This window comes from Panicum virgatum, chromosome 3K (assembly GCF_016808335.1).
Source record: "Panicum virgatum strain AP13 chromosome 3K, P.virgatum_v5, whole genome shotgun sequence".
NCBI lineage: Eukaryota > Viridiplantae > Streptophyta > Magnoliopsida > Poales > Poaceae > Panicum > Panicum virgatum.
This window is the reverse complement of record NC_053138.1, coordinates 4,185,167-4,198,635: the sequence shown is the minus strand read 5'-3', so window position 1 is coordinate 4,198,635 and position 13,469 is coordinate 4,185,167. Positions and strand designations below refer to the sequence as shown.

Below are 13,469 nucleotides of genomic sequence, written 5' to 3'. Positions count from 1 at the left end.
TATTGGTTGATCCATCTGGATTGCCTCAATTATGATGAGTACATACAAGTTATGAGCCACACAATGCAAGTCGCGCGTCTCAGCTGCGCTGGAGAGCATGCAGCTGTTTGCATCATGCATGATGCATCTATCTGCAATGACGGATGGGGAGCATTTTGTACGTCCTCTTTGCTCTCTACTCTCTCTGTTTTGCTCATCTACTAGATAGAACACTACGCACAACTCCCTCAACTGATGAACGTGTAGGCAAGTACGTGCTAGTTTCTTCTTATGAGCTCCGATCCGAAAGATAACTAGCTATTAGCTAGCTACTAGATGCTCAAGTTTTTTATGGTTTTCTTTCCGAAAGAGGATCGACAGATGTGGGTGTGGATCATCGATCACCTTGTTGCGTGCTTCCTTCTAGCTACTATCTGTTTGCAAGTTTAGCCATGCTGTATGTTTCCGCAGCATCAAAATAATGGCGTGCCCACGTCTTTGTTAAAAATGGTATTCATTCATTGCCTACTGTGACTGTGAGTCCACACACCTCATCACTAATTTGATGTAACAATAGAATATGGGGGGAAACTATCTAGTAGCTAGCTAGGTGCTCTGCTCTGATCCTAGGTTGCATTTAAAACGAACAATAGTGGGTGTACTGCAAACATTGCCTAACTTATCATCATGCAGAATTTTTTTCCGTCGAAACAAAGGTAAGGCAAAGTTTAGGGATCTCAGACTTATGTGGAGCGCGCGGATCAATTCAATTTTTATTTTTGAGGATTGCATATGTAGGCACAAAATATATAAGGAAACATGATGCGCACAATACTTAAAGGAGATACATTTATCCCTTTTAGAAAGGGATTCTTTTTATTTCTACAAGTTTATTAAAAAATGGGTGGATTCCGGTGGAAAACAACGTGCAGGTTGCCTATTCGGGGTATGCAAAGAAATAAAATAAAATAATAAGCCCTCTGCGAAAGGTGTGTAAAATAAATTCAGTTTCGAAATCAAGGATTTATTCATCGCTATCAAGCCTATGGGATGTACAACTTGAAAACCAAAGCAAAGTTTCCTTTCAATTATTTTTGTAATATCCTTTTTATCCTCTATTTGGCACAGAGAAACAACAAATATGTTTGGCACGTCACAGAAATTGCATGTTGCAAGATAATATGTCCTGCAGGCTATAGCTTGTTTGCTGTTTCTATATATATGTTGCACTATTTTTTTTTTGAGTGGTATATGATGCACAATAGTTACATATAGATATTTGTAACTTCAAGGTTGCTATTATTGCTCAATAAAACACAACGATGATTTTGTTTATGCTTGCTTCTCACAAATAAACATATTACGTAGCTTTTGTGTCATGCGACAGCTTTAAGGGTTACAAGTATATTATTAACTACAACACATGCATGTGTGCTTAAACATATCTTATCTTCATAAGCACCCAACTATAACAACTGCATTGATAAATAAGCGAACTAGGACTAGCTAATCTTTCACGGCGCATCATATATAAAATAATGTATATATGGACAGAATCTATTTATCATGGAGTAGCAACAGCATGTATATAATAACCTAACATAAAGAGGGGAAGATTCCTGCATCACTAACTCTTTGGAGAGATCCTCACCCAAAAAAAAACTCTTTGGAGAGATACTAGGGAATCTGATATTATATATCATAAAAGAGAGGTACTGAGAGAATTTGTTTGCAGAAAGAAGCCTATTATTCGTATCAATCTGAGGATTTGTACAAGAATGATCCTGTCAGGGAAAGAAAGCTTATGACATGACCTATGTGCGGTCCACTAAGCAAGGCACTATCTGGGACAAGGGGGCAGCAATTGAATCATTAGGAATTATGACATCTTTGCAGAACGTAATAATTGGGTTTTTCATAGCCTGAATTACAGGAAAATGTATAGGAATTCTAGTGTATATATGTGTTAAATGCATTTTAATTATCATCGAGAAAATGATATTAACAGAGAGTTAGGCAAAGGCTTCAAGCTCAAGTCAAGGGTTAGGCAACACAGCTATAGAAAAGAATATATCTGGCTAATAATTAAAGAAAATTGACATGACATTTTAGAAATCAGCACTAAAAAGAATCAGTTCTTAGCATGAGTGCATAACTGACAAGGAAACTATTTAAGTTAACCACGTAGATTTGCATGGTTCAGCTTACAACCTTATCACTATCTTGTAATCAACTTCTCTTCTTTCGCCCCATATATAAGCCAGACGATTTATTAGTCTCTGAAAATCATTTAGGTGTATGATCAAATCTGTAATTAACTCAAGCCTTTAGAGCTTAGGAGTCTGCACTGGAAAAGATAGCTAAATATACTTCCTGTAAACTTGTTTGTAGTAGCCCACTAAATTGTAGTAAAGAAATATATTTATGGTGACTGCCTAAACGACTAATGTTATTTTTTTTCAGAATTCCTCGATCGCTCACCTAGGGAATCAGTTTTGTGCAAACCAAAGAAAATGCACATAGCATATACAAATTGTTTTAAAAAAAATCAAAATTACCACTCTCATCCCAAACTATCCATTTAGTTATCTCTAGTTAGTCAATGATGGTTAGCCTCAAATCAATGAAGGCCTTGAAGGGTACATGGAGAAAGGGAGATGCGAGGCATAGTTGGGTGCAGTCCGCGCTGGATACCTATTGGAACAAACACCCTTTTGTGGCAGGCCCTCCACTGCCATATGTTTATTTTTGAGCGACGCCTATTAGTGATCTACAGACTATCATGTACACTCACATCACATCACTTTGCTAAACACAACATAAACATATATAGATTTTAAAAAACTAGAGTCATTGTGGACTTGACACTACTCTAGATGTGGTCCATTTGTATAGTTGAAAACTCAGGATCAATCAGCAGTCTAGTCTCTGTTCTTGTCCATCTTATTCATTGGAGGATTTCAAATTTATAATATATTTGCAATAAACTACCATATGCACTCACATCATATCGATTTTCTAGAGACAACATAAAAGATTTGGGTTACGAAACCAGAGTCATAGTGGAGTTGACTATGGTCCACTTATATTATTTTTGAAAAATCAGGATCAATATAATCAGCAGTCTACTGTCTGTTCTTTATCATCTTATTTCTTCTCTCTGGTTGTGTGGGAAATAAACTTATTTATATTAGGAAGACTGGGTTTTTTCAAAAAAAATGCAAGACTTTTCAAGCAAGAGAATTCTCTGCTCATCTGGTCCACTATCAGTAGAGCTTCAGTCAGGTTAGTGCTTTGCAAATATATATTAGTATCTGCAAAGACTTTGCAAGAAAAGTCAGTAGCAGTAGAGAGAGTATCAGACAGACAGGTAGGTGCTTTGACGGGTGTGGGGGGGCCCTGGGATGCGCCAATGGGAGACGCGGTCGGCCCACTCTGATCTCGTCTGAAGATTCGTGCTCCTTTATTTTATCCGTATCTCTTTCGCCCTCCTCTCGATTGGACAGCGTGCGTCTGGCCGCGATTGTGTTTTTACCGGCCACTTGCGTCGGTGAGCACAGACGTCAAGGCACTCCTCACTCGGCTTGGCTACTTCGGTGACGTTTTCAGTTGAGACGAGCTGATAATTGCCATGGATATGGATGCAGTCTGCAGTAGTCTAGCCCATGCTCTGCTGGAAATGCCGCAAGCTCACTCATTCTCCCATGAGGACGTTCATGGTTTCTCTTGGTTATATGGTTCGTTTTGTAGGGGAGATGAGGCCGAGGTTTGAAGAAATTGCGAATAATGGTCGGATGAGCAGAAACCAGTGGCGAAGCCAGCCTGACAAATAACCTAGGGCGGAACAGTACAACGCGCCACCAAGTCTCGGCCCAGTGCGCGGTTGCCTGTCTTCCTCTCAAATTTCAGCGTCGTCCTCGCTTCTGGCAGGCGCCGCCGCGATTTGCTTCCTTCCCGACGGCGTGGAAAACTGAGGTCTGATGATATCCTCTACTGCTCGGCCAAGGGGACCTAGGGCGGCCGCCCGGGCTCGCCCTAGTGGTGGCTCCGCCCCTGGCAGAAACGTAACTTCTCCATGCATCTCACGCATGACGGCATCCACAATGCTCCATTCCATCTCTAAATTAGTGAGTGGTATCATGAATCGACGATACGCGTTATGATACAATAATGCATTGCATCTAGCAAATTATTATTAGCCCACTCAACCACTGCTGCACTTTGTCCTCTTGGTTTCTTTCTCAAGAAGCACCACCTGTCAACTAACTAGGGCTCTTCCGGCCTCCCTCGAGCCTCTTTACCTCTTTCTCAGCTCTCATGCTTTATGGGCTTTAATTCCCTTTTTCTCTCCAGAACATGAAATGTCTTCATACTGACTTTATATTAGATGACTCAAGCATGAGTCATGGTTTTATGCACGATGATGCATCTCTGAATTTACTCGTAAAACTTGCAGTTGCAGCAACTTAAATACAGGGTAACTAGGGCATTAAGAAGCCAGGTCCAAGTGGCAGCTCGCCCGGGCCAACCAATGCAGGCCACCGACGAAAAATGCACAGGCGGCAATGAGCTAGCCGACGTGGCAGCTACACGGATCGCAATCTCCTGATGATACGGAAAGGAACCTGACATACTTGCACCGTGCCTTGTCGCCCCCGAAAGCAAAGAGCGATCGAGCTCGGGGAGAAAATGGCGGAAAGCAACCTGATTGACTCACGCCACGCCATGCCTTGTCTCCCCAAAGCACGGGCTCGGCGAAGATGGCAGACATCACCGCTCCTCATGGGTGCCTTGACAAGCCTCGCTGGGGCCTGCCAGTGTGCTCTCTTTTCTGGGCAAGCTTCTTTGAGTATTGACAACAAATTACATAGGACCAAGCCACCAAGGGGCGCCCATATATTATTTGGGGAATACATCAGAATAAGGAACTGAAAGGTCAGCTGTGGCAATTACCTCTACCATCATCTCGAATTTTACAAATAGTGCATCAGAAAATAGGAATTATCGGGGCATGTTATTGGCTAAGCTGTGTTGCGTCTCAAAACGCGCAGATGTATGGAACACTTTAGCCTTCTAAAGCATGTCCACAAAACGTAAACACCCGATCATCTGCATACATAGCAAAAACTGACGAGAATAAAGCAGGTCCTTTTCCGTATGTTGCTTTTCGGTTCATGATGATTCAAGAGCCTGACCCTGGAGAGAGGAATAAAATGTATAAATTTTTATGCGTGCTCAACACGCGGTAATTTTTAAGCCACCATTATTAGTAGCGCATATTTTGACTACTTTTATATCAACCAGACAGTCAGGAGGAAACCAGGCGATAAAATTTCCAATTATCAGTCTAACACCACAATGTCAACCCCAAAGTAAACAAGTGAAACAAACTGAACTTGAAAGACAGGAAAGCTGAACTTAATTAACTTAAAATGAAGTAAGCTATTTAGTTTGCAGAGAAAACTAGTCTACGTTTCCGATGGACATGCAAATTTCAATGCAAAAATCAGACAATAAAAACAGCTTTGGTGAGTAGATGCATACAATTCCTCATCAGACTGGACAGTACCCCGCAGGTCCCAGCATAGTGTGTCAAGTAAACAATACTTCATCAGGCTAAAGCTTATATTAGATGCCATATTTGGGTTGCTTATTTGCCCTACACAGAGGCTTGGAGGTTGGAGTCATCCATGTGTAGTACTCGTAAAAGATGGATTCAGGCATACCTTAGATAGCCGACAGCTGACAAAACTTGGAGGCACAGCAACAGAAGCCATGTGATAAAATTTGTCTTCAAACGCTCAGGTCGTATTTCACGTTAGCAAGGTACAGACCACAAGCAGGTGCCATAGGAGGTGCAACTGTCACCGTCTTTGCATTCAAAATTCTCTCAACTGCATCAAAGGTAATATTCACTTAAATGCATCGTCCATGAATCACAAAAGCAAAAAAAGGCACTTGGTGTTGAAGAACATAAGACCAGACCATCTGCAGTTGTTAGATCGCCCGTCCCAACAGATTTTAGAAGACCGACCATCAACCTTACCTGCATTGAATATGACACAAGAAAACTAAACCAAATAACAAAATGATACAGTGTGCAGATTTCATTCCAGCTGTTAGCCTGATAATCAAGTAACAACATAGTAACCATTAGTAAGGGTGTGAGCTGCCAGTGTCAATGGTACAAGTGATATCAATATATTCATCAATGCTTAAAGGTCCTTAAATACAAATATTATGTTATCAGCTATTGAGGGAGACATGGTAACCTTGAGACACAACCTGATGATTTCCCAGTTACTAGAAGATAGCAGAGAGATTATATTACAATTGACCATTTATCTAATAGCTAGATATTTAGTAACTTTAGTATCTGCATCGAACACAATGCATCTCAGCAATGCTGAAGGAGGAAAATCAACACAACGTTGCACCTTTGCTACCAAATGCAAATAACTTATCATCCAATACAAGTGGTACTAATCATACAAGATTTGTTCTTAATCAACGCCGAAAATCACAAACATCAAGGAAAACAAATTAACCTGATGGTAAAGAAAAGATCGTGCCCTTGCAGTAACAACAAAGCAGTGGTGCCTTAATCTTGATCCAAATTCTTTTCTGTTCTCAGTTTCTGATTTCCCACTGCTAGAACAGGAACCATCAGATTCTTTCTCAGATGATTCCAAGGCTAGTGTCCTCGAATAAACAAGAGACCCATCTGACAATTCCATCTCTGATCGTTCTATGCTTGAAGGAAAAAACATGAAAGGGAATACTTCTGTAACAGTAAGTTCATCCAGAGTTCTCATTGGTGAGTTTGCCTGCAAGCAGTATTGCTAACAAAGGATCAATGACAAGCAAACACAGTGTTTTAACCAAAGAGAACATTTGAGAAAGTAAGATTTTTTATTCTTTTACACTGTTTAAAAAGCAGTCACCTAGCCTGCCTAACTGCCAATTGCACCTAGCCACTACCCCATAGGCTGCCTAGCGTCTATTGCTTTTTAAAAACTTTGTTTGTCCTTTGAGTTGCAACAACAAAAAGGCAAAGATAAATTACGTAATTTAAAAGCAACTTTATTTGTAAAGGAAAATTTAATAAAGTGTAGTTTGCAACTTTGCATTCTGAAAGGTCCATACAGTTTATCAATGTGGTTGCAGTAATGCAGTGGAAAAGTGAAATGTACCTACTGTGGGGTGTCTCCTAAGTCCTAGGTACAAACCCAATACATACAACATGCCTGCGCCTAACACACACTTCTTTACTAACTCCATGCAATTTATAGAAAGATAACACAATGTGCTCACAATAGTTAAGAAGGATAATATCACCTGACATCCAGCTGCACGAAACGAACTGAAATCATGATGCCCAACAAGTATGCTGCATGCTTTCTGAACAAGACCACCATCAGTAAACCATCAGCAGAATTTACATCAACAAACAGTCAAACACATAATATATGGCAACAGGCTTCACCTTCATTGCCTGAATATCCAAATCCTCAGATATGTGCCAAGCAGAGCTTTTCTCGAATACTGATGTTGACGCAGGACCAGAAAGCAAACGATAGTGATATCTTCATGAAAATGAGTAAAACAGTGCTGTAAGCATTTTCACAATTTAAGAAGGCGAGTCACCTAGCTTAGCTCTTATGTTTTAGTACATAGCATGTAACCACCCTTATAGACGCAACCCTTTCCAAATACTGGACATAAGACTCAAATAGGTACAGAACAAGATTAATTTTAAGCAAGTTCAGATTGTATTGTATACTCTGCCACATACGTGCGCTCTAGAGCTTTGTATCTAGCATGAAAATCTTGTGCAACACAGCAAACATCAGTCACCATTATGTCACCTTCATTCCTCTGCAAGGACAAAAAAGTTGACCAAAGATGAATATCAATAGCAGGAGACCAGTTATTAATAAATATGAAAGCCTAGTAAAATAAAATTAAACCAGCAAACTTTTTTTGTCAAGAAAACTTAAACAAATTTATATTTATTCAACTAACACAGACCTTTCAACCAAATGAAAATAAAATTTCAGTGTGATGAACATTGAAGGTAATGTATACAACAACAACAACATAGCCTTTTTTCCCAAGCAAGTTGGGGTAGGCTAGAGATGAAACCCGAAAGAAATAAGTTCAAAGTTCAGGCACATTGATAGCTAGTCTCCAAGCGCTCCTATCCAAAGCTATCTCTTTAGAGATATTCCAATCCTTAAGGTCTCTCATAACCGACTCATCCCACGTCAGTTTAGGTCTACCTCTACCCCTCTTTTTCATGAAAAAAAAAGAAAACCTCTACCCCTCATTCCACGTAATGTATAATGTCAATATATCATGTGCAACCAAATGGTGAAATTAGCTTCCCTTGAAAAAAAAACGATGTAATTGTACAACCCAACTTCTACTAGAGTATACCAAATCAACAAAAGAAATTTCGAAAATAATGATGTCGCCTACAGTGTTGTAATAATTTTGATGTCAGAATCAAACGTATTATAAAAAACGTGTGTTGTGGATAGTAAAATTCGCTCCCTGTTTTCCATGAGTAAATAGAACTACAGCTTCATTTAGTCCAAAACCTACCTGTAGAAAGTGGTTCACAGCACGTTTTACAACTCCAGGCTCATGAGGTGTTAACTGCAGATATGGAAGGGCTTGTCAGCAGGTAGAGGTTAAAAGAGGTGCCGCTGTTCTTGAAAACATTTTCCTATTTAGATGATAAAGCACATTTTTTAAGGTTTTTGGTAAACATTAAGGTCGTAATCTGACAGCACAGCAGTTAATATGTGCGCGCGCCTTATATTTAGGGACAGAGGAAGTAATAAATTTTGTGTACAGACCACTTCACCAGGCTTCCTTTTACTTATCCGCTCCACATCAACATGGCAAACATTTGATAAAGCGTGAACACCTGCATCCTGAAAAAACAAATGTCATCCAACACATAAAAATATATATCCAGAGAAGTATATAACCAGTACAAGAAGAAAGTACTGTAGAAAACTATATGTCACTAATCATTGGAACATATGCTAATCAGATCATAATACTACAGCAACAATCTAATAAACTCAATGTGAGCAGCAAGGTAGATATGGCACTAAGGAATTGATATATAAAGCCTGCTAAATTTATTGTTGTCGCAAAAAAAAATGTGTATTCAAACAGTTCAGAAACACAACATATTGCTATAAAGACACATACTGAACTAGAAGACAAACTTTTTAAAAAATTGTATTAAAGCAAGTTCTCATACCGTTCGGCTAGAACAGAATATCGAAACTGGCTGCCCAATGAATTTTTGAAATGCCTCCTGAAATAATAGATGGGAAAAGGATAAACTGTTAACTACATCTAACATCCACTCTTGAGCTCCTATTGCTAAACAAACGCTATAGAAATACTGAAATAGATGAGGAAGAGGCAGTGGTTCTGAAAGTAAGTATGATTAACTATTTTGCAGATGATGATATAAAGGAACATAGAGAAGACTTGTTGCTACAATGTTAAGAGATTGGTAGTGGCAACATTAGGCACTAATATCTCCACTCTAGTACCATGTTAGATCATACAGAGAAGACTTACTGGTTTGTAGGCCAATGTACAAAGGACAGGCGAAGAAAAAAGAAAAACAGGAGCGCTGATCCTAACATATCTCTGAAACAAGTTTTATTGATAACACACAAGGCTCTCTAGTGCCCTGGAGATAGTGGAAGGTGGCAGTAGAATGAAATTTCCTTCCCTTTGAGCCAAACCCAAATATTGGTTTTTGGCATGTCTATTTGACCCAATTCCTCCAATGTTATCCAAACAAGGCGGCTACTGCACATCCTATTAGCAAGCAACTTCAGACCAGAAGTTGACCTTCGTCCCTGCAGTGTTATCCTATCAACCTCGGGGGAATCTCCAAGGGCACTCGGGCCTCGGCATTTCAACAACAGTTATTCCGGAATTGCATTTGCACTACACTACCCATCTTCGGTTATCACTCTGATCTCGCACCTCATTCTAGAAGCAAGGGCCCTCACCTCGAGAACGCCGACTACGGTCCGCTGGTTGGGCTGCTGCTGGGAGCCGGAGAAGCGGGTGCCGACGTACTCCACCGCAACCAGGTACCGCTGCGCCCGAGGGTTCCGTGCACCGGCCATCGCCTCGCTATCCACTCCCGTCTTCTCGCCGCCGTCGGTGGCACCGTCTGGGTTCCCGGCCGGCGCGGGGTCCGGTGGGTCGGAGGATCGCTGGAGCTTGGCCGGCGGCGTGGGGTCGGCGTGGGAGGGGTCACAGGGGCGCTTGGTTGAGGCGGCGGCGGGGTTGCTGGTGCTCATGGCGATTGCGGCATGGGTTGGAGGCGATGGTTTTGGGAGGGGTCTGCGAGTCAAAGGTGATTTGAGGGGGCAAAGGGTAAAATCTACTAATACGGAGGGCAAATGTGTCTTTTCGTCGCATAAATACGGAGGGAATCGCCCCCCTTCCTCCTCTTTCGAGGACACCTCACAGCGACGCCGCCTCCCGCCGCCGAACTCGCCTGCGGCTCCGCCCGCGCCTTCGCCTCGTCCCCTCTCTGCTTCAGAGCCAGGTAGAACCGTGAGAAGTCCTGCTCTCTTGGTTTTCTTCGGAGTCCGGTTCATTGTCTTGGTGGAGAATATGTTGAATGCGGGCATTTTTCTTGAAGGCAGGAGCAACCATGGAGCACGGGTCGCTGAAGGATTCGAGTGCATCGGCGTTCTCCATCATGGAGGAGGACCACACCCTCGCCAACTCCGTCAGATTCGTTCTCAACCAGGAGTGAGTTACAGTTTCTCCTCTCCCCTTTCTTGATCCCATCAGAAGTTTTATTTCTTACGTTTGATGGTAAATGTGCGAATTGGCACTCATCCACCGGTTAGATAGCTTTAGTGCACTTCCACACAGTCTGGTCTCGACTATTAGAGGACGCAGTGGAAAATGACGTTGAATTGGTCTTATGATGATGAATTGGGGACAGTGACACTAGGGTTTTCAGTTTCATGCATTGCAATCTGGTTGGTAAGTTGCTAAACTAGAGCGATTGGGGGTTTGGATATGGTTGCAACTATGGGGATGCCATTCAGGGAGGAAAACAAAAACTATTCAGACCCCTCATTTTTCTGTTAGCCCAGCAGGAGAACTTGCCTGTTTTCTTTACAGTTCTTTATGTTGGCTTAACGTGGATTGAAACCAACTACATCTAGAACCAGAACTTGCATTACAAGCCTGGAGTCAAATTGAAATCTCCACTTGACATTAGTTCTTCTATTGTTAAAGCACGTTCAGTTATTAGGATAGCTGTCTGCACTCCTGTGGTTCTATTTTATTTATGGAGAATATGCAGACAAGCTGGCATTTTTGTTGATCCCAATGTTTAAAGTTGTTTGACCATGCTTTGGCATGCAATGTCATCTTTAGCGTGCAATGATGTTGTTTTGAGATGACTACCAAGGCGAATATCTTATTGCTTATGGAAATTTGTGCGTTTTCATAGTTAAGTGCATTCTGCTGGTGAAAGATGTTAGCTGATAATGTCTTACAGTTAGAATGCAACAATTCAGTATTTTTTTTGTTGATTTGATGACAATATCTGGAACTCCTAAGAAATGTTGGTTGTATTTGTCCAACCATTAAGAATCATGGTTCAGATCATGTGAACTATATATTGGACTGGTTCAGATGATGAATTTATAATTTCCGTAATCAACTCTATTTTTATCAACTCGTATGCTTTTGGGCCAAACTTCTCAAGTGGTTGCATTCTGTAAATGCAGTCTCATTATATATATTTCTGCAATGTTACAGCCCAAGGGTGGCATTTTGTGGATATAGCATCCCCCATCCTTCTGAAAACAGAGTTAACATAAGGGTTCAGACTACAGGTACTCCCAAATTCCCTTTTCATAGTAATTAATCTACATTGAATTGAGCTGAAGCGTATGTTACAGAATTCCTTTCTAACATATCTTGCATGAAGTTTAAGAATTAGAAATAACATGCCTTTTACTTAATATACACATTTTTGTTGTATTTGCCATCTGGTCAGTAGTAATAACCGATACTAAATGTCAAGAGGTTATCTGGTTCCTGCTGTCTGCAATACAAATAGTACGTTGCCCTGAGCTAAAACAATTGATCCTTTCCTGATGTGTATGTTGATGGATATGTTGGCAGGAGATCCAGCCAAGGATGTTCTGAAAGATTCGTTGCAGGACCTGATGGTGATGTGCCAGCATATAAGGGGGACGTTTGACACTGCAGTGGCTGATTTCCGGGGGAACAAACCAGCAGACGCCATGGACATTGATTTGAACAAAAAGTAGAAGGTTCTTGATGATTGTTAGCCAGATGGCAGAAATGCGCAAATGTTTAATTGTGCAACTGAGTTATAAACTAGTCTAGTAATATGGGATGTAGTCCTTAAACCCAAAGTGTGAAATGTCATTGGCTGGATTCTTGGCATTGTGACTTCAGATTTCTTGGTCAATATATGGCACTTGATCTTGTTTGGAGCAAAAAATATTCAAGTGCAGTCACCATAATTTCTATATGTGCTGTTCTGAGTACAGCTAATTGGAAGTTTCATGCATTCAATTTGTGCCATATCAGAATCACTTGTTGCAATAAATGTGTAGAAAATATATTTTCTTTCACAAGAAGCATCTTCAGCTTAATTTTAGCACATACAAAGTTCAGCTAGGCGCTAGGCGGAATCTAGGCGCTGACTCATTGCCTAGCGCCTAGTCGGGAGTACTCGTTCCTAGGCGCTCCTAGGCGTTTCACAAATACACGTATATACACGTATTACCTCACAAAAAAAGAAAACAAATAGAAGACAGCTATAGAGATGCATAGAAAGACCCATAAAAACGGCCCAGCCCACCTTATCCACCTTAAAGTTGGCCCAGCCCCACCTTATCCACCTTATCCCTCGTCTCCTCCCACCCCGACGCCGCCGTTCGCCCGCGCCTGCGCCTGCTGCCGCCCGCGCACCCGACGGCCGCCGCCTGCGCACGCACTCGCGCGCCCTCCGCCGCCCGCAACTCCTCCTCCCCCACCAGCAACCTCCACCAGGCGCTCCTCCACCTCCACCGGATAGCCCCTAGAGCGCCGACTACCCCCATAGTCGAGGCGACGGGCTTCGCCTAGCGACTAATCGCGCCTAGTCGCTGCCTAGCCGAACTATGAGCATGTCCAACATTGCAAATGGTCGAACCAGAAAGAATAGACATAATAAGCCATGAAAAAATTGTAGCAATTGTGAACGCTTAGATGAGGTACAAAGCATTATTAACACAAACATTACATAGATGACGATCGGACATAAACTCAATCAGTCTCAAAGGACTTGCAACATATTGTTGAAATCAACACATGTAACGAAACATGTAAGAGGCACACACAGAAATTTGGAAGTTAAATGAACTTCTTGCATGATTTCCTGTACTTTGTCATCAAGA

General features: G+C 41.5%; 2 protein-coding genes across 4 annotated transcripts; one reads left to right on the top strand and one right to left on the bottom strand.

Moving 5' to 3' along the window:
• Positions 1-4,823: 4,823 nt before the first annotated feature.
• Positions 4,824-10,392, bottom strand: LOC120696918 (tRNA pseudouridine synthase A-like). Of its 2 annotated transcripts, XM_039979969.1 has the most exons (11): positions 10,032-10,392; positions 9,260-9,316; positions 8,844-8,921; positions 8,587-8,640; positions 7,775-7,857; positions 7,466-7,565; positions 7,318-7,380; positions 6,528-6,806; positions 5,965-6,025; positions 5,706-5,873; positions 4,824-5,175 (listed from the first exon to the last, which is right to left on the bottom strand). In XM_039979969.1, exons 1-10 carry the CDS (start codon positions 10,326-10,328, stop codon positions 5,773-5,775), a joined length of 1,173 nt encoding a protein of 390 aa, XP_039835903.1. In that variant the 5' UTR covers positions 10,329-10,392; the 3' UTR covers positions 4,824-5,175; positions 5,706-5,772. The 2 variants fall into 2 exon arrangements, with proteins under 2 accessions (XP_039835903.1, XP_039835904.1); XM_039979970.1 differs by lacking the exon at positions 9,260-9,316 and having other exon boundaries at positions 10,032-10,390.
• A 48-nt stretch (positions 10,393-10,440) lies between these two features.
• LOC120696920 (DNA-directed RNA polymerases I and III subunit RPAC2-like) lies at positions 10,441-12,545 on the top strand. 2 transcript variants are annotated; one of them, XM_039979972.1, is made up of 4 exons: positions 10,441-10,579; positions 10,676-10,788; positions 11,815-11,891; positions 12,184-12,545. In XM_039979972.1, exons 2-4 carry the CDS (start codon positions 10,688-10,690, stop codon positions 12,330-12,332), a joined length of 327 nt encoding a protein of 108 aa, XP_039835906.1. In that variant the 5' UTR covers positions 10,441-10,579; positions 10,676-10,687; the 3' UTR covers positions 12,333-12,545. The 2 variants fall into 2 exon arrangements, with proteins under 2 accessions (XP_039835906.1, XP_039835905.1); XM_039979971.1 differs by having other exon boundaries at positions 10,457-10,579; positions 10,680-10,788; positions 12,184-12,529.
• Positions 12,546-13,469: the final 924 nt, after the last annotated feature.

Bases quoted from the DNA above. Each gene is read 5' to 3' on its own strand.
- LOC120696918 (XM_039979969.1), bottom strand. From the start codon at position 10,328: ATGAGCACCAGCAACCCCGCCGCCGCCTCAACCAAGCGCCCCTGTGAC. The intron at 8,641-8,843 runs GTCTGTACACAA...CCATATCTGCAG, and splicing joins AAAGGAAGCCTGGTGAAGTG to TTAACACCTCATGAGCCTGG. The intron at 7,381-7,465 runs GTGAAGCCTGTT...GGTCTTGTTCAG, and splicing joins TGGATATTCAGGCAATGAAG to AAAGCATGCAGCATACTTGT.
- LOC120696920 (XM_039979972.1), top strand. From the start codon at position 10,688: ATGGAGCACGGGTCGCTGAAGGATTCGAGTGCATCGGCGTTCTCCATC. The intron at 10,789-11,814 runs GTGAGTTACAGT...GCAATGTTACAG, and splicing joins AGATTCGTTCTCAACCAGGA to CCCAAGGGTGGCATTTTGTG. The intron at 11,892-12,183 runs GTACTCCCAAAT...ATATGTTGGCAG, and splicing joins CATAAGGGTTCAGACTACAG to GAGATCCAGCCAAGGATGTT.